Source organism: Desmodus rotundus, chromosome 3 (assembly GCF_022682495.2).
Source record: "Desmodus rotundus isolate HL8 chromosome 3, HLdesRot8A.1, whole genome shotgun sequence".
In the NCBI taxonomy this organism is placed as follows: Eukaryota; Metazoa; Chordata; class Mammalia; order Chiroptera; family Phyllostomidae; genus Desmodus; species Desmodus rotundus.
The window spans coordinates 186,510,424-186,530,898 of NC_071389.1; the positions used below are offsets into that span (position 1 = coordinate 186,510,424).

A 20,475-nucleotide genomic window follows, 5' to 3' on the forward strand; every position below is an offset into this window, starting at 1 on the left:
AAAAATTCAGCCCCTTGTCGGGGTCTACAAGGAAGTGACCCACTCTAATTACCGTGTGCTCACCCATTGACCACTGGCGCGCGGCCCAGGATTTATACTTGTTCCACGCCAGCATGTTCTAACCTGAACCCAACAGCCGAATGTATTTTAACAAAATCCCTGTTGTATGTTTGTGAATATACTTTTTTCAAGTGATCAGATGAATTGCTTTTGTAAAAAGTTTAAGGTGACTCTACATTATAATCCCCAAATTCATCATTCATGTACAGCATGATAAATGTGTATGTAATATCGTTTATGATCTGTTTCCATTTATCCCCCCCACACTGCCCATCACACAATAAAATATCTTAAGACACTTTTTAAAATGGGCATGTACTTTCCACACAGAACCAAATAAAGAGACGGAAACCGGAAACGCACCACCAAAAGGTGAGTGGAGGGAGAGAGAATGAGGCCGAATCCAGTAAAGTGAGAAGCAGAAGGAGGTCAGTGATGATTGTCTGGGAGGCTCCACGGAGTTTCCCTGCGTTGTCTTTCATCAGTGTGGTTAAGTGTTCCTTGTTTTCACCTTAGCTGCACGACCCAATGGGGCTTTGATCAGTTTTCATTAAACAAACTTTCAAAAAGAAGAACAGTAATGATTAAAAAATATCACGAGCGCTTGTTGAGATGCCAGCAAAGTAATTAGTAGTTTTCTGTTTCCAGTGTGCATATAAAGGAATAGGTATGTCTGGGTTACACCAATTTGGAAACTTATCTGGGTTGCCAAGGTTTTACTTTAACTGAATGTATTCATGTTACTGTGTAAACTGTTCTAGGTTTCATTAATAATTTTGAAGGCCAGCATCTCATTTTGTAACACTATATATTAATGTAGATTTATATAATGATTTATGTAGATGGCCAAGATTAAGCAAACATCACATTGCTCCTTATTGATTTGGAAACTCATTTATTTCTGCAATATTACTCTACTTTTACTTTACATGTGGAAAGTCTAATTTTATTTTTATTTTTTTTAGGTAGTCTAGTTTTAAGCCATGGGTAATCTTTATTACATGGGTCCATGACATACCAATTCCTCTGTGTCATGGAGGAAGTCACTCATTTCTAACCATCCGTCTTTAGCTAAGGAGAATTAGTGTTCTACAAAAGAAAGTTTCGACAGAGGCAGATTTGACAATTCTGCTTTGTATGTTTGTATCATCACTTACATGTTCATTCTTTTTATTGGTGTAATGAATAACATAGTTTAAATTTTGGAATAACCAATTATTTCCAGGCTACAATAAGATCTTTCTTTCTGGATAGCACTCCAAAGTATGTTAAGTATCTTTTCTCTTACTATGTCATATTTTTTACCTAATTCTTATGATATTATTATCTTCTATACATTAGTAAAATACTTTTCTTCTTTCTTTCAGTACATTGGACCACTTTTCTTCAACTAACCTGAACTTACACTCTCAGAAATGAACACATAATTTTGTAGTATACTCACTTTGTCCTTGACCTTCAGTGGCTCCCATGGAGAGTAACCTGAATACTAATCCTGGACGCATGAGACAGTCTGAAGGTTATTGGCTTATGGAATGCAGACAGTGCAAACTCCTAGAACTCTTCCATGAGATGGGTTCAAGGATGTTTGGACATCTGGCTGAAGTTATTGTAACATTATTCTCTACAAAGCCGATGGCATACACCTCTGTTTCCAAATTTGGAAAGGTGTTTGGGCCAGGTTCTACGGCTCAACCAACAAAGAAGATGACGTGATCCCAGAGGGCAAGCTGGCAAAGTTAAAACAATGTCTGTGTCTTATCCTTAATATGAAAAGTCATCCAATTGTATTTGTGTGCTTAAATGAGAAAATGCCTTTCTATATATTAAAGTCAACCAACCAACCAACCAACCAGTCAATCAATCCATAAAAACCTCTTTGTGCAGGGCACAGTTTGATGAAAGAGCAAGATGAGATGACTAGGGAGGAAGTCCTGATTAGTAGCATTTTTTTTCCCTGACGTTTGCAGAAGTCAAGCAAGGCCATGGCCCCATGCAGTCACATGCCCAAGTACATAAACTACCACGTGTCTGTTTTCTCTACATGCCTAGGAAGAAAATCAATTTAGGATAGAAGGTGATATCCCTAAATAAAGAAGGTAGGTAAGTGGAAGTTGTTTCTAAATATATAAACCTTTCAACTATTACCCACTTTCATCAAGGAAGCAAAATTTCAAAGAAAATACTTAGGCAAAAAAAAAGACAATAAACTCTGCTGTATGTACAGCCGTGATTGAGAAAGAAAACTTGCATGAGCATAAACGAGGTTGACAACTCTCAGTCCATCTACCTGAATTTTAACCATTCAGCTTGGGTTTCACTCCTTCATAGAGCTTTCCCCCGACTTCCACCTCCCCTTCCTCCTGAGTTCTCTGGGACCTAGTCCCTCCGTCATTCAGTCACTCTTTTCTCCTCCTCCTCGTGTATTCATGGTTCACTTCTTTCTCTAACAGGCTATCAGCTTTTTGACAGTTGGGGACCGTGTCTTATCACCTCTTTGGGCCCCTCATCTCGTTTTTCCTAGCGTCTGGCAGAGAGCGGCACAAGGCAATCTCCCAATGAGTACCTGTGGAATGAATGAACAATGGAATTTTCATGCCAGCTTAGCTGCTGGTCACGTAGACAATGACAATCTAGACAGGGTTTGATTTCCATTTGCTGGGCAGGAGGACAACCATCCCACGCATACTCAATAATGAGCTTCACAGTGAGACAATGATACGGGCCATTGAGTGCTCATCCTCAGAACAGAGAGGTAATGTAAGACCAACTCAGTGAAAGCTATTGAAAATGGTCGTGCCTAGATATTAGTGCATTTTCACACTTCAATTAGTCCCCTAATTACTTCAAGTATATTCATTTAATAGCTCCAAGACTGTCACTGTTAAGAACGTATTTAGAACAGCACAGCCTTACTGTCATTCCCAGAGTGTCTGAATCATTCTGTGACAACCCAGAAATGTTCTGAAAATTTTTGTGTAGCTACAGAGTGTGGTTTGGTTCTGATACCAATCTTATATAGTAGTGCTTGTGGGTAGATTTGCCAACTTTTTATATTTACTAAGAGTCTCTGTCTGGGAAACAGCTGGTTTTCCTGGATGGGGTTTTGCTATTTGTTGATTGGCTTGTTTGTGTGCTTGCCTCTGGACTTATCCATCCAGCTACCCTGGTCCTTAATACTGCCCACTTTGTCCTGGAATTGACACAGTAGAGACAATAATAAAAAAAAAATGTGTTTAACCAAACAGGAATTTACATGCGCAAATTCCCTTTCAGATCATGCTGGGAGACAATGTCCTTATAAAAATAAAGCTACCAGGACTTAGGATTCTTCCAGAATAATGACAGGTGGCAAATCAATAAAATGCAAAGTACAAATTATTTTTTTATATCCTCAGTGGGGCCAAAGAACTGTACTTTATTTGAATGGTCATTTATTCAGCAAGTATTCAGAGGCCACTCTGGCGCCAGGCGCTGAGTCCTGCCCTCCTGGAGCTGACTTCAGTGAGCTTTAGAGCAGAGAACGACCATCAGCAAAGTACAGTGGATTTCGGCTTTGAAAGCAGACCATTGTCAGGGAGGACCATGTGTGGAGGACAATGCAGGTGCTCACCTGGGATCATATGTCTTTATGGTCCATCAACACTGTATGTGTGAATGTAGAGTAAGGAGCCTGACTCTCTTCTGTGCCTAATAACGGGCCCTGTGGGAAGTTTCGAAACAGATCCTGTGGGGGGTTGCAGATACGCGAGCGGAGTTAAGCTCAGAGATCACTTTGATGATCAGTACTCATTTTAATGCCTAAATTCTGATATATACATATATATTTACTTTTATTTTTGCGTCTTATTAATGTATAGTCTGTATATATTTTGGTAAGCCCAATTGGGAAAGTTACTGACTTTTTTAATTTTTCTTCCGGAAAAATAACCGCTTTTGATAATCGTTGCAAGAGAAGTAAAACTTCCTTTTCCCAGGCAATAACCGTCGCAAAGGAACCCTGTGCTATTAAAGATCTCACGTAACTCGAGTTGAAGCACCTTTCTTTTGGCATGAGTTTGGCAGAGGGTGAAGAGAATCAGCAGAGGGTCCTGAAAATTTCTCCTAAATAATATGATTTTTAAATTTAAAATATGATTAAACTTTTTTTCTTCATTTAGGTCCCTTTGCACCTACAGTAACATGATATCCATGCTTCTTACTAGCATACTAAAATATTTTTCTGAAATTTTACCTTCAGGAACCAGACAACTATCTGTGAAAATGTCGCTGTGCTTTCTATTGCTTGGTATTGAACTTTGTTCAAATTAAAATCACCACATCTTTAATTCTAAGACAAAACCATTATAAGATACAACCTCAATTTAATAGGCTTGGGGAGAAATATGATTAAATAAGCATATTTATGGTAAGATGAATCCTGATTTCAGAAATATCAACATGTGAGGCATGTGTCCTCTAGTTAAGAAAGTAAATGAATCAAATGCCTCAACACACGATGGATTAGTGTTAGCTGCTGCCATTATTGTCTCCTATATGTGGTGGTTGTGTTGTTGTTATGTTTGGTCATGTACGCCAACAATTGCTAAAACTGATTGACCCGCTTGAGGAATTCATAATCTGTCTAAATCAGATCAGGTACTTAACCAAGGCTTGTTTATAGTCACATGTATTTTAATTTCATATGCTTTTTGACCTTTATTCTAAAATTTCAACAACAATCCTAAGTTTGTGTTACCTAAAATATTAATTTACAAAGGCAATTTAAATCAACCACAGGTAGACATTATTTTACGCTTAAGAAAGTAGGAAGAATTGTAAGAATGTAACCGTTCTGTTATCTCTGGAGGTCTCTCCCTTGACTTTCAGATTTCATGTGCCCTTCCCTAAAATCCCAGGCTTGAAATATGAGACCTGAGTTCTTTCTCTTCTTTCCAGGCATTCTTCTTTGGGAACTTCAGTTGTTTAAAGAATCCTTTTCACGGCTTTACAAATGCTATTTTCCCATGACTTGACCACACATAAAATTCTGCCTTGGTAGTTCCCCTTCTGTGTAGCTAGGAGAGAGAGCTGCACAGGGCCCTGGGCCCTGTGCCCGCGTCTTCTGCTGCCCTGGGACCGAGTCTTCATATATGCCGTGTTCTCAAAACAGATGTGCATGTTTTCATTCTCATTGCGGTCATTTTTAAATAGAAAAAAGGAGAAACTACGACTTACACAGCATATATTTCTTGCTTTGCTTGGTTTGAAAACGTTCTTTGCATGATGCCATGCCTTTGCGCTTGGATTAGGCACAGCCCAAAAGATTTGGATATTCAGTTTCCCTTCTGGCAATAGAACCTGTTTTCCCATGATAAAGAAAACAATGAAACGTTTCATTTTAATCCAATTCAACCCAATTCAACCAGGCAACTTTTCAGGAATTTCAAGTCAGCATCCCCACATCTTAACTACATTTCCTAATCTGAAAGGATGCCAGGACCAAAGATACTTCTAAAAGAAGGGAAAGTGTAAACTTCTCAATTATATTTTCCAGCACTCTAGTAAATTTGGAAAAGTATGTACAAGAAATCACATATTGCCAGTTGACAAGGAATTGCTGTTTGGAAGTAATGTTGGGTCATCCAGATCATTTCCTGAAGCTCTGAAGCACTGGTTTAATATGTGGTGCCTTAATAATCTAGGTAATTGTGCATGTCCCCCCAAAGACCTTTAATCTTTAGTGGACATTTAAACTACTCACTCATCGAAGTTTTGCTTATCTCTTCATTTTGGTTTTATGAAAATACGTGAATAGTCTTCTCAGTCATTTAGCATTCTAAACAATAAACTCAAGGATTCATTATACACTGTGCTCAAAGCAACTAACCACAAAATCAATATAAAATGAACTGTTCATTTGACTCAAATTGGTTCTAGTTTCTAGTTTATCCATAATAAAAGAAGTTCCTTTTTAGGATTTGTTTGAGTTTTAAAAGTTCTTTTTCAAGAATTTTTATAGGACTTTAAATCAAGATTCTTCACATATTTCAGTAAAGTCTTCAAATAAGATGCAACAATATAATACTAATATTGAATTAAATTTATGGAAAATAATAGTTTTAAGTTGCAAGATATTTTATTTTTTGTTACATAAAGTTTTAATTATCTAACAGTCTTCTGAAATACAGAATTCTGCCGGTAGCTCAGAAATACATATACTTCCCCAAATGCACAATTTTGTGGAAAGTTAATGATGTTCCAGAAGAAAAGGATTCAAAGGTGAACTAAGTTTGGGAAATGTTAACTGCTGTATCATTTCTTGTCTCCACCCCCAGTGCTGGAATATAGGAGCAAACTGAAGGCTTGGAGATGTCTCTCAATAAAAGCACACACACCATCCAATAAAATACAAGCATTTATTTAGCCTAATATTTTCCAGGCTTCTTTGACTGCAGAAAGCTTCCTCTGAAGAATCCTGAATCTCCCAGTATCCAGTGCGTCACCTCTTGGGTTCTGAAGATATAACATTAAGTTTCCCTACATGTCACCCTAGTTATTCTGTAAAAAATAATAAAACATAACTTTGGTTGAGTTTCAGAAAAGAAATTTCAGGCTAGTAAACTGTATTTGTTGTAAATATTCTAACAAATTATATAAAAATATGCTATTTTATCTCAAAGAATTTTTAAAGCACTTTTTAAGTCATGCATATGTGTTTGCTGTGTCCTACTTTATACAGTCATACAAGTTTGTACTTTCATACAAGTTTGAGACCCACAATTACTCTAATATTTTAAGAACAAAGATTATCATCATGTACACTAACACTAGTCTTCATGCTTTGGAAGGAGTGGGGCAGACGTTTGGGTAACAAATGCCTACTTAAACAAAGGAACTTTATAATTCAGACATTTTACAAAAAGGAAATATTCAGTGTCTCTATACATAAACACTCCAAGGCATATTTGGAATTTTATGAATGTTCATGGGTAGATATTTTAAAAATTATACAGCATTGGCTAACACCAATATAATCTTGGGAAAATATTTATACAATTTCTAAAATAATTATTGATAAATTTAGTAAGATGACACGTTGATTTACATTAGTTAATGTTGACTTTTGTTTCCTAAATATAGAAAGGAAGTTAATCATGAGGTTTTTGTTTTCAAACAGTACATATATACTTTTATGTCTGTGTCCAAATGATCATGGTATATGAATTACTGATGTTTTTGACTTTAGTTACAAAATAAGAACTCAAAACTACTTCTATTGAAGATTTCATCAAGGTTAGAATTTCTAGCATTTTTTTTTCTTAACCTATAATCATATAAAACACTTACATAGAGTTCCAGTTTTTAATTTACATTTTCATTTGGATTACCCTACTCTCTCATCCTTTTATTTATTTTTCTCTTTTGCCCCAAATACTCAAATTTAATTTCTTAGGTACCAAGTCTTCTCAGGCTTACTCATCAATTGAAAGTGTTTTGTGTAGTTTCTCCTCTTCTTTTTTCAGATTTCTCTTTTCTCAGGATACTCGGGATGAAGTCCTTTTCTCCTTGACTTTGTATACCTATTTCTTGTTTCAGATGAAGAGGAAGGCTCCCCATCTATTGCCCTGCCTCCAGGTTAGGATGATCCCAAACCCTCCTACCCCCCTCTCTGTAATTTAGTATAATTGACAGTGGAGGAAAAGACAGGGCAGAGCACCTTGATGAGACAAGGCGCAGAACAGAGGCACCAGGTTTTGCCAGTGCCGGCGCCAAGAGGGAAAATGTTACCTTAAATGGCAACTTTTTTTTTTACATGAGAACATTCTTTTTAAAAAGTTTTATTTGTAAAATAAGACTTTCAAACCTTCAATATAAATTCTAGAGGCAAAAATGTTTGGTTTCCATTGGCAGCTACGTACCCCTTTCCCCTGCCCTTCAGATATTTTGATTTTTTATATTGGTATTGGTTTTGAAATAAGACACGTAGTTTTAGAGATGCCTTCACAGCTGAAGCTCTACTGATTTTCCATCCAAGCCAGCTTCTAGTTCTTTTTTCTCCCCACCATCAGAAGAGGGCTTGAGGGATCCAAGGAGGTTGAAGTCAGCACTTCCTTTGCATCCCCTTCCTCTTGCATCATCCAAATCACCCTTTTCTTTCAGGTTTGGGTAGTCGGGCCCTGGAAAGAAAAGATTCAGGTGAGCAGATGCCTGGAGAAAGGCATCCCGAATCTATCCTAATATAATCACTAATGATCCCATTTCTTGAAGCTGCACTGATTCTAATCTTTGTTTTATTCAGTTTGTAGCTCTGATAGCCGTCTTTCCATTACATTGCTTCTTACAAGAAAACTAATGTATTGAGAAACAATTAATTTTGCATGATATACACAAATTCAGCAAACTAGCTACATGCACCACAGGTTTGTTTCACTATAACTGTCATTGTTAACATTTGACAAACACACAGAGAGTAAAGAAGTTAGATGATGAGTTAGATGATAAAACCCCACACATGCATACTGTCAGCTGTGCTACAATTCCCTGAGGTCATTCATTCATTCAACAAATTTGTGTTGAGGGCCTACTATGATCTTTCTATAGGTTTCTTAAGGGCCAGGCATTTGTAGGTATAAAAATGCACAAAAGAGTAAATGTGTTCTAACTATGAACACATTTCTCGTGTTCTAAATGTGAATGGCCATAACTCACTGTTATTATTAATACCACAGACACCCACAACATAAAACTTTAACATTGACTTTGTTATTAAAAAGTTGTGTAATCATGTGATTACATTGCATAATTTCATTGTGAAAATGATGGTCTCTATGGATAGAAATACTAAGCATGGTTGATACATGACAACTAAAATAACTAAATCTACATTTCCTTCTTTTCAAGAAACATTAACAGGTAGAGTTGGCACCCCATGCATTTTTTTTTTCAGTTATTTAAGTGGCTGAAACTGAACTTCTCTGAAACCCGCTCTTGGAGACAGAGGGAATGTCTACGGTTCTCTCCCACCTTCCTCAATGGAGTTGATTGATTTTAATCCAAGCTAAGCACCTGGAGTGCAAACTAGAAAATGCAAAATAAACTTCATTTCCAGGTTCTCTCTCTTCATGGGAAAGCCTCAAAGAGTTTTTCTTTTCTTGCTGTTTTTCTGGGCTTTTCCCCCCTTTCAGGACGTTCCTAGTATCTTTGAAATTTGTACCTGCAGGTCGTGATCTCTTACTGAATTGTCAAAATTTGGCCTCACCTATACGGTCCTAATAGAATTGTCTAATTATACAATGGCAAGGAATTCAGAAATACTGGGCCAGACTTGCTTGTCCTATCCACCCCAGTTGACCTGTAAACTGGCCCATCCAATTCTTTTGTTGTAAGATATGGCTTTATAATAGTCAATCACCTGTACATTACTGACAGTAGTGCTTTAATATACTTCCCATTAGTTTAACATTGACTTTTTATCTGTTAGAGGTCAGGCAGGATGGAAAAATAAAGGAACTATGGCTTCCAACAAAGAGAGTAACAATCTACCTGAAAAGTTTTACTATTTCTGGGAATTAGAAAATGTTCCTTTATCCCATCATGGAAGAGACACCCCTGTAAGAACGGAACCTGTCACTCTCTACCGATGGCCTCAGGGGAGATGTATGGAAAGATCGATGTTACATTTATCCAGGTGGATTAGACAAAGAAAACCTTCAGCGTCGATGAGAACAACAAACCCAGGTAAGTCTACCCATGAAGAACTTGGCCCTGAAATGACCCTTTTCCTTCTTTCTGCTCATTAGAGTGGTCTCTTGGCGAATCACCTGCCACAGAAGAACAAGACAAGCAGAATACCAATTCTCAGCTGTCCACCCTGTTCGTGGAAAAGCCTCAAACAGGCTCAGTGAAAGTTGGTGAGTGCCAATCATCAAATCCTGCTTTAAAAAAAATGCAGGTAAAATTTATATAATATAAAATTAACCTTGTAAAGTGAACAACCAGGAGCTATTAATACACACTCAACATGCGACCACTACCTCTATTTAGTTCCAAAACATTTTTGTCAACCCAAACAGCAACCTTGTATCCCCATTAAGCAGTTACTCCCCATTCTCCCTCCCCTCAGCCTCTGGCAACCACTAACCTGCTCTGTCTCTATAAATTTCCCTATTCTGGATATTTCATATAAATGAAATTACACAATAAGTGACCACTTGTGTCTGGCTTCTTTCACTTAGCATAATGTTTTTGAGGCCCATCCATACTGTAGCATGAATCAGTACTTCCTTTCCTTTTTATGGCTGAATAATATTCCATTGTGTGTCTATATTAAATCCTCCTTTTGTAACCTGAAAAGGTGAGTGAAGTGATCATTTCAGTACACTTCGGCATGTAGGAGTCTAGTGCCTGGAGCCAGGACCTGGTTGGATTGCAATCAGTTTCATCTGTCTAATGGGGTCGATGTTACCTGTGAAGTACTTAGAACAGTGTGTGACATAGGTGAAGCTCTGGGCCACTGTTTGCTGTCAACAGTGCGCTTCAGTCCGTAAGATGATTACAGTCCTGTACACACACTAGATCACAATGTGTAGCATCTCAGAGGGAGCTAGTCGAACAGGTGGTTCAACTTCGGAAGTATTCATTCAAGGATATCTATTACATGTCTGTTAAAATATTGTTCTGAACACTGAGTGTAACATGTGAGCACTCAGAACTTGTGGTTTTAATTTGTAGACAACAAGAAATTAAACAAACAGATAATCACAAACGCCAACTGCCTAAAGAAAATAAACAGGGTGGTGCATTAGGGAACCACTTGGGGTCCAGGAATTTGAACAAAATACATTTTTATAGAAAATACACTGGGGTCAGAACTAGTCTTTGACTCTTAGCCAAACACTGCGCACATGAGCACATGGCTGACTCGAAGTACGCTTGCATGTGAATGGAAGTGCTTTCTCCCCTTGTTTCCGGAAGACACCGAAATGCTGGGCTGGCCACGGGGCTAGAGTTTTCATGTGTTTAGGGTCTAATCAGTAATTTGTCTATTCAAATAGATAGGCAAGTTTATCTCAGAAACTTCAGCTTCATTTAGTCATATTCCTATAATTCCAGGCTTCCCATCACTTGCATAATAGAAAAGATTTGAAAAAAATTATACACTGTTTATATCTACATAAATCTGGGGGGTTTTCTCATTTTTATGGACTATAAAACCAAAGACAAAGTGATTTCTACTGATCAAACCATTACTCCTTTGTTCCATAAACCTCAAAAGTAAGACAAGTTGGAATATCTTAAAAATGTCTAGGGTACTCATAAAAAAAATCAGGGCCATTTCATTGCACAATTTCAGGGGCACCAGCCACACAATTGGGTATATAGTGCAACCCATGTACCTCCTTCTGGCTGAGAGCAAAACAAATGACAATTTTCAAACCACAGTCTGAATCGCTTGTGCTTTTTCTAGGTGCAAATATCACCTTCATAGCCAAAGTCAAGGCTGAAGATCTTCTTAGAAAACCCACTGTCAAATGGTTTAAAGGGAAATGGATGGACCTGGCCAGCAAAGCTGGGAAGCACCTCCAGCTGAAGGAAACCTTCGAAAGACAAAGTCGGGTATGGCCCTGAACTCCTGGTGTAGCAGCTTGGCTTGCTCATTCCTTCTGTGTGGATAGAAGGTCATTTTTAAGTTTGGCTTTCAGAGATGTCAGTCTCAGAAAATTCTCTGGAGTTACCATTCCTACTGTCTACTCTTAGCATGCCTGCCCTGCTGTGCCCAGGATCCGTGGAGCACACTGACCCCACCTCTGTTGAGAGCATCATCCTGGAATCCCCAGATACAGACATGTCTTTAGCCACGGCTAAAGAATTTGGAAAATTCCTGAAATTTGATGGCATCTTCCTGTTGGCAAGGTAGGACTGAAATATACATGGATGCATTTTATTGCAGGTGTACACATTCGAGATGCAGATCATCAAGGCCAAAGAGAACTATGCAGGAAACTACAGATGTGAGGTCACCTACAAGGATAAGTTTGACAGCTGTTCATTCGATCTTGAAGTACACGGTAAGAGAGAGTTCTTGTTTGGGTAAATGTGATTTTTTTAAAATGAGGTATGAGGGTATGGAGGAAAAGGCCATTTAATGCCATGAGGTTTTGAAAATAAAGTTTCCTTTAAAACAGTGTATGTTTCTGATGGTGATAGTTGCAGCAAGCCTGCTGAATTAAATACTTATGAGGCAATTTATTAGTGGACGTTGAGGATTCCACTGCCAGGTACCTCTTGTCCATGCTATCTTTATTTCTTCAATCTCCCAAATAAGGGCTAATGCCATTTTTTTGCTGCTACTGAATGTACCTGTTTCATTGAGTTCACTTATTACCACTCAGGTGTGGTGATGAGTTAATATGATCCAAGGATGTCAGGATACCCAGGTGGAAGGGGGGATTTCTCTCACAAGGACTAACATCAGCTATGAAAGTTCTCCATCCGTGTACTTCCCAGAGTGAATTTAATGGGGATAGATACAAAGTGTCCATGTAGAATGGGGGCAAAAAACCTCCCACTTCAATAAGTCTACAAAGGGAGAGGTGACTTAACAGCAAAGATCATAAACTTTAGATGAATCCAAAGTGTGACGTAGTGACAAAAGACAAAGCTGGCATCATTTAAAACTGGGTCATTAGAAGTGGCATAGAATTTAGGTTTAGAAAATGGTACCACTCTCTGCAACATACTAGCTGGTCTGTCTCTGGCTTAATGTCTTTGGCCATCGGCACTATACCTCCACAGGGATCCCTTCTGAAGTAGGGTGACTAGGAGGATGGAGAATCCTGGAAACCACGCCCCATTCAGTGTGGGTGAAGGAGGTCAGACATCTATGGTTCATTGTAAAGAGGGGAAGGGCCATCACACAGAAGGACAAGGCCATTTTCCACATCCTCAAGAAGCGTTTAAGCAGATTAGAATCAAAATATGGAAATTATGAGGAGTTGAATTTTGTCTTAACATTAGATTGAGCTCTTTCATCACAGCTTGGTGGATACACAGAAGGTCATGAGATCCCATCTGAGAGCTGTCAGGCAGAGGCTGCGAGGCCATGGGTGGAGGTGTGGTCGAGATTTCTATGTTAAGTGGGAATCTGATTCTCAGCAGTGTGTCTTCACCTTGGCCTGGCATCTCTGAGAATCACCTGAAGGGCTTTATGAATTTTGATTTCTGGGTGCTCCTTGCTGATCTGGTGAATCAAAATCTCCAGCAGGGAGACCAAGAAGCTGCTATTTTTTTAAAAAGTTCTTCAGGCGATTCTAATGGGAAGGCAGGTGGCATGATAATGGGTTAAGGTAACTCCTAAAGTCCCTTCACTGATTCCATGTGAGGGAGGATAAGTCATCATATCTCAGCAGCCCAGCCATCCCTGAGAGCCATCCACCCTTCACCTGGCCTTTCTTCCTTCTGAAGAATCCCCACAACCTGGAAAGGAACTGAGCACAAAACTGCCTTCTTAGTGGTATTTATTCACTGTTTTCTTTCCTTTCTAAGAATCTACGGGGACTACTCCAAACATTGACATCAGATCTGCTTTCAAGAGAAGGTAACTTCAAAAGGGAACTCTAGGTAGCTTTTGTATAACATAAAAGTAGATGATTTTCAAAACACACTTTCTCTTCCTCCACCCTCTAGAATTCCAAATGAGACCAACTTTTTTTCACTGTAGTTAAACATACCATGTATTCAAAACTTAATGTTCTAGAAAAGCCATGGGCTTAAGGCCAAATCAAGTACAATGTGTACTGATCATTCTTAAGACTATTCGTACCATGGTGAAGCTCCCTTTTTGGCAGATTTCACAGCTTCCATATAAAAGCACATTTTTGATCTATTCATATGTGGCGGAAGCCTTAATTGCATTATTTCCCACCAAATGGCCAAAAAAAACCCATATATGTGAAGGTTAGCATATTATATAGAACCAGGTAATTGATGTCAGAAAATCTATATTGCTTTTCATCTAGAAATCAGTTATGGAGCTATTAAACCATGTGCCCAGAAAACCACAATTAAGTAGTTATTTACTGCAGTGAGCACTATTTAAATATTGAATTATCCTAAATGAAAGATCACTGAGTTCGTGGAATATAAATCACTGTAAAAAGGGAGATATAATTGCCTGCTTGATTTATTTTGCAACTACCAAGGCTCAAAAATCAGGGGGTCAAGAGAGAAAAATGAAAAATATTTCCTAGTCTATGGGAAGGGTAACTAACCCTTTCCTGTCATTATTTTACTCTCTGAACTTAATGTTTCCAAAATATAAATTCTTTAATGAGAGCAAATGTTTTGTTCTTCATACAACTGACTGCACATACAGTTTTGTTAAATAAAGTCATCCCAAACTATTATAAAACAATGATTTAGTCTGCAATAAAAGGCATATTTCCCTCCTAAATTATTAATAATTGAAAATTTTAATTACTTTAAACAGACGTTTAATATTACCTGATCAGTCAATTGGTATTTTTTTAGTCATAACTTTCAAATCCTGTTAGTTTCCTTCCACCTTCCCACGTCCAGAAAATGCAGACTTATGAAACTAAGCTCAAGCCACGACAAGTACATTTCAGGAGAGAGGAAGACATAATTTACCAAAATGTGTGCTTTAAAGGAATAGAAATGTGTTTACTTCAAAAGGTCTGCTCCAAATACCTGCTTATAAAAAATGTTGAAAACACATCATTTGAGTCCAATTAGCATGACTTACATGTTATACACACTGTTTTTAAACCTGCAGACTCTTTCCTTAGAAACCATAACTAACAGTTGCAAAGAGCAGGAAACAAAATCTTCATTAAAAAATTAAACATGTAAGTAAATATGTAGTGCCGTTGAAGTGTAAGCTCCATAGCTTCTATTCAGAGTTTGTAAGAAATCAAAGATGGCTGCATGCCTCATTTAAGATGCATTTCTCTATAGGAAAGCACTTTTAAAAATTCCTAGTGTTAGAAGGCTCACGAACAATCCAAAGGCAGAATTTTGAAAAATTCATTTTAAAAGGGGGATTTACCTATTAACAAGAAAATGAAAAGCTTATCATTATTTCCCTTTAAAACAGAAAGGAATGTGTCTTTTAGAAAGCTCCACGCCCCTCCATTTTTATGTTATGTCGGTATCATATTATCTGACTCCTCTATTGGTGGACACAAAGAGGTCACCTTTGAATATAAGCTTTGCACTTATGTATTTGACACGGGCATACTTCGTCCTCCAAGCCAATCTCTGTTTGACATGGGTGACAGAGATCAGCAAAAGTCCTTTGCTTTTTACACAGGTATGTTTCTAGATTCCCCCAACTTGCAAAAACAAAGTACTTTGTGTTGTTTGGCTTACGTGCATTTGTGTTACTCCATTTTAACACAAATCCAAGCTGTTGTATATATGCAATCTACAAAAATGTGTCTTCTGGAATCGTAGTGTAACACAAGCTCCTCATGTTCACTTTTCCACAAGTACACACTCCAAAAGCCTTAAATGTCACTTGTGTGAAAAGCAATAGTTTGTGTTGATTCAGTCCCATGACTTGTGTGCTGGTACAAAATTGCATATACATTATATGTAGAGTGTTTGGGGGAAACTGTTGTGTATGTGTCTCAGCATTAAACCCGGATTTGCTTTTCTTTTGTTAATGACAGTGGAGAAGGTCAAGAGGATGCAGGGGAACTTGACTTTAGTGGTCTCCTGAAACGTAGGTGAGAACCAAGTGATGGGGTGAGGAGCTATGGTCTGGAAATCTTTTAGATACCCACTCAGAGAAGTCCAGTTTAAAGTAGATGTGTTTCGAAGAATTTCTTACACCTTAAAACGTGTTTTGCTTATAGAATATAACAGAGTCGACTAAGAAAGAGAGAGAAACAAGAGCATACTAATCTGTTTAAGATGTTAACTGATGCTTTTAAATTTTCTTCCTAAATGTTTTATGAGTCTTTGCATATTTTCTTCATTGGGGATGAAGAAATTGAAAACCGAGACAAAATATTTAAATACCGAAAAACATCTACTTTCTCTCATTTCAATCATGATTCCCTGTGATGATTAAATAAACAAAGCCTCCATTTTTCTGAAAAATCAATTCACAATTTTGGTAGACGTCTCTGCAAATATATAGGGGTCCGGCAGAAGTAAGGCCTGCTTGAGTGTGGTTGGTAAGTTAATAATATGGGTGTAATAATTTATAGTTTTAATTTGCACATATCACCTAAAATGTCATATGGTGTGCTTGAGTGTGGTAGCTATGTTACAGAATTACATGCTTATGATTTTGTAATAAAAGATTTTGCAGTAAAAAAAGGGGGCATTATTTTTGCCAGACCCTGTATTTTAAAGGCAGGCCTACTTTAATATAGTATTTATGATTTAGTGTATTTCATCAAATCTAAGACACCAATAATTTTAAGGTATATTGTATTTCATAAATCACTAAGCAATAAAAATTGCTCCAAAAAGTTTACTATGACAAACTATTGATTATAAGATACATCCTTCTTTCAGAGATGTTTAAAATGTCAATAAAAATGTGCATTATAGAAGAAATAAACTATGGTAGTAAAAAGGAAATAAATATTTAGTATTATCACTCACACCCTTTAACATTGTTCTCTCTTGCAATAAAATTTCTGTAATTTTATTGCAAATGTTTAGCACATATCATTTTATAAGATCTCTGTCCATGTAGTTGCTTATATATAATCACATCATATGTGATATTGTATTTGTTACATATAAGTTAAACATATCCAGATATTTAGTGCAGAAACAACAAAAAGAAATTTTTGCTGAGACTGTGTTTAGTAAATTTGCAAATAAACAGTAAAACTACAATTCTAAATTAATAATAAATAATATTGATATTGATTTTCATTTAACCTTCCAGGTTCACTCTTTATTCCTTTTAGGGCTTGCTGTGGTTATTAAAGGAACACAAGTATAAATTTGCTTGACATCAAATTATAAGTAGAGATAACTGGGCTTGTTATTCTCAGTTTAGTTAGATGCCGTGATTCAAGTTTCAATGAATGAAAACTCTAAACATTTAGGTTGAGAACAGAAATATTAATAGGTGCAAATTATTCATTGCCAATGGATATTAGCCAGTCAATAGACCTTGGCAAAATCAAATCATCTTTCCTCCTTTAGATATTTTGAATAATCATTAGTCTCAATAATATCTATTAATTCCTCAAATTTATTTAAAGCGATAGTATATGACGTGATCTTAAGTGAGCCTCATTCTTCCTCATTCTACAGGGGAGCAACTAGAGACCAGAAATGTTGATTGACTCACCCCAAGTCCCACAACTATTTAGAGACAGATCAGGGGCCTACTTCCAAGTTTCTCTTTTCTGAGACAGCTCACTTCCTGTGACTCCATATAAGAAATACCATTTGGAATCAGCCTCAGATATTGATGCTTCAATTTATAATACAAATTGACACTTAAGAAAACAAGAATATCCCCCCCCCCCACCGTGATCATTTACTTAGCCAGGAAAATACTAAATGTTGTGTCTGTGTGTAGAATACAATGCTACATGTAATGTGAGGAAAAGAAATACAGTGTTTTCCTGTGGTAGGCATACAGAAAGGGATGAACACATATTTGTGGGAAGGAAACAGTAGTGGTAAAAACATGGATTTGAGCCTCACCTTTACCATTTACAAATTATATGACTTTGGTCGAATTATACGTTCCTCTCTGAGACTTGGTTTCCATATCTGTAAATGTGGAGAATAAAAACTACTTAATAGAATTATTGTGAGAATTACATGTAAAAGGCATGGCTCGCAGTAGGTGTTGAATATACATGTCCATCAAAAGTGTGGCATTTTGCCCTTGAAGAGTTTATATTTGTAAAGAAACAAAATACATTCATATATGTGTCAATCAAACAATCAAAATGTGGTACAGATTATTAAATGCCATACTGTGATTAAAAAGGTAAAAGAAAGAAGAAAAGAATAGACTAGTTCTACCAGTAGCTTGCAGAGGAAAACAAATCACCTGATTAATGGTGAAAATGACAAAAGACAAAAATTACTAGAAAACCCGGGCAGCCAATATGTCTCCTGTTCTCATTTTCTTTACATCCCCTGATCATGATTTTGACTCATAAATAGATTGCTGTTGACCTAAGACTATATTCATTTAATATACTGTACTAATCTACCAATACAACTTTAGAAATCATTGTGTTTTCCTACTAATTTGTGAATTGCATATGTTTTCATTGTGGTAATGACACATAGTTACCATTTCTACTCTCTTAAGAACCTGTGGCAAAATCCCTATCTGAATAAATATCATTACAACCAACATCTCCATTCAACTAAAGATATCCTTGACCTGAAGAAAGCCAGCACATTTCAAAGAGATATTAACGAAATTCTAGTAAATATTTCAGGCAACATCTTGTTATGGGATTTGACCTGTATAAGTACTTGAAAGTTTTATTCTACATAAAATTTTTATAACTTCTTTGCACTTCACCAGAATCAAGTTATAGAAATTTTGATGTAGATGAAAATACTTTGAATGTTATATAGGTCAATCCCAGTGCTTAGAAGGAATCAGAAGTGCCTTTAGAAATTAGAATTTTTCTCCCTACTATAAATTAATGTAGCCATGCAGATAAGGCCATCTGCAGCCAGATATGTTAAGAAAAGATAATGTTCTGGATGAGTTAAAGAAATGCCACAGATGGGAGCCTCGATCTCACATTCCAGTACAAAATGAGGAATACTTCAACCTGGCAATCTGGGATCCAGTTAAGTGATGGAGAGAAAAGCGAGAAATAGACAAGAGGTCGTCATTGTTCAAAGTCTGATGAAATTAAGAATGTGGTAGAGTGAGGTATGTTTTGGTGTCTCAAAAAAACACGCCCCCCCCATGATGGTGGGGATGATCAGTTTTATGAACCTACCAACAAAACTTTAAAAATCGCACTGAAAATGACCTTTATTACCAGCTTCCATCATATAAATAGTCACCTCACAGATCTCATTATACCTCAGAGTTTCACTTGTGCCTCTTTTTAGCTATTTTAATCTAGTTCAATATCTTTAAGTCCTTTTACCAGGGTCAAAAGGACACTCAAAATGTGCGTCTAATTCTTCTTGGCTGAAATGCAAATTTAAAACAATGTATTATGGCATAGTATTACAGTTTAGGGACTTCTACCGAGGCTGGAATGTGACAAAAATAGAGCACTAATAAAGTGGATTGAGGAAACACCCACAGAGAACATATACATAAGTACATACATACACATTTTAATCGCAGTTCTCTAAGACTTCCTACAAAATATTTTAAAAACATATTTGAAATTTAGACTGCTTTCAGGCAGTAGATTTAGTAGATCTGGTAAATGATTACCAATATTCCAACTTCAGTACAGTTTTCTCAAGCATTTTGATTTCCTCATGTTAATAGGAGGTGTTGTTATTTCAGTGAGATGAAGATAATACTTGTGTCTTGAGTTTCTTCCTTTTTATTGAAATTATGGGGTGACATTGGTGCACAATTCCATGACACATCATCTGTACACTGCATTGTGTGTTCACCATCCCAGGTCGTCTCCTTCCAGTGTCTTGAGTTTTTAAGAGGCACATTTTTCGAATGGTGCTGTCCAGTGCTTTCCATAAACGTTGCTGGTGAACCAGTGACCTCTCACTTCCTTGCACTTTCCAGATCAGCCTCAATATCCTCTGCCACTGCGGAAAAAGACTTACATGACAATGGAAATTAGATATGCAGAAGCATCCTTGCCTAACGTCACCCTAAACTCTATGTTAATATTTATAGTCTCAATGAAGTATTTCCTCAAGAAGCTGGAACAGGTGTAATTCATGTGACAATGCAAACATATGTAACCATCACTCGCTAACAATGATAGCATGAGTTTGTTTTCACAATGATGTTTTAAGATGTGTTGACCAGTGTTCCTGGAAAATTGTATCCAAACCAGCATTATTCACAGTAAGTAGCCACTGTAATATTTCCAAATTAATCTCATGAAAAACAGTCAATTAAGCTTAAACAAAATCAAGACTATTTAGCCAATGAAGGAAATCAATTTAAATTATATTTTGTATTTACACGAAGTATCTTTTCCTAAAGAGTGCTTATTCCTGAGTTTCTGTTTCATTTTTTCATTTTAAAATAAGGGCAGACAAGTGTGCTTTAAATCTTATATATTTTTTTTTAGCTACGTAGGTTTTTTACATGTTCTGCATGTTCTTTAGTCAGTGATCAAAATTTGGGGTCAGAATTTTGATAATTACACTAGGAAGTTACTATCCCCTTGTTCATATAACCCTGAACCTTTGCTTTCAAGTTTAACATGTATATCTTTATGACTATGCCAAAATTGCTCCCTA

The 20,475-nt window shown here is 36.9% G+C and overlaps 1 protein-coding gene across 6 annotated transcripts in view; it reads left to right on the top strand.

Moving 5' to 3' along the window:
- The window catches only part of MYBPC1 (myosin binding protein C1), a 77,667-nt gene that overhangs the window by 18,535 nt on the left and 38,657 nt on the right, over positions 1 to 20,475 (top strand). For all 6 annotated transcript variants that reach the window (XM_053921961.1, XM_045186884.2, XM_071221089.1 and 3 more), the window contains exons 3-10: positions 391 to 432; positions 7,639 to 7,677; positions 8,203 to 8,238; positions 9,843 to 9,953; positions 11,510 to 11,658; positions 11,993 to 12,110; positions 13,588 to 13,639; positions 15,735 to 15,791. In XM_053921961.1, coding sequence (XP_053777936.1) covers positions 391 to 432; positions 7,639 to 7,677; positions 8,203 to 8,238; positions 9,843 to 9,953; positions 11,510 to 11,658; positions 11,993 to 12,110; positions 13,588 to 13,639; positions 15,735 to 15,791 — 604 coding nt within the window. The remainder of the gene's footprint in view (positions 1 to 390; positions 433 to 7,638; positions 7,678 to 8,202; positions 8,239 to 9,842; positions 9,954 to 11,509; positions 11,659 to 11,992; positions 12,111 to 13,587; positions 13,640 to 15,734; positions 15,792 to 20,475) is intronic.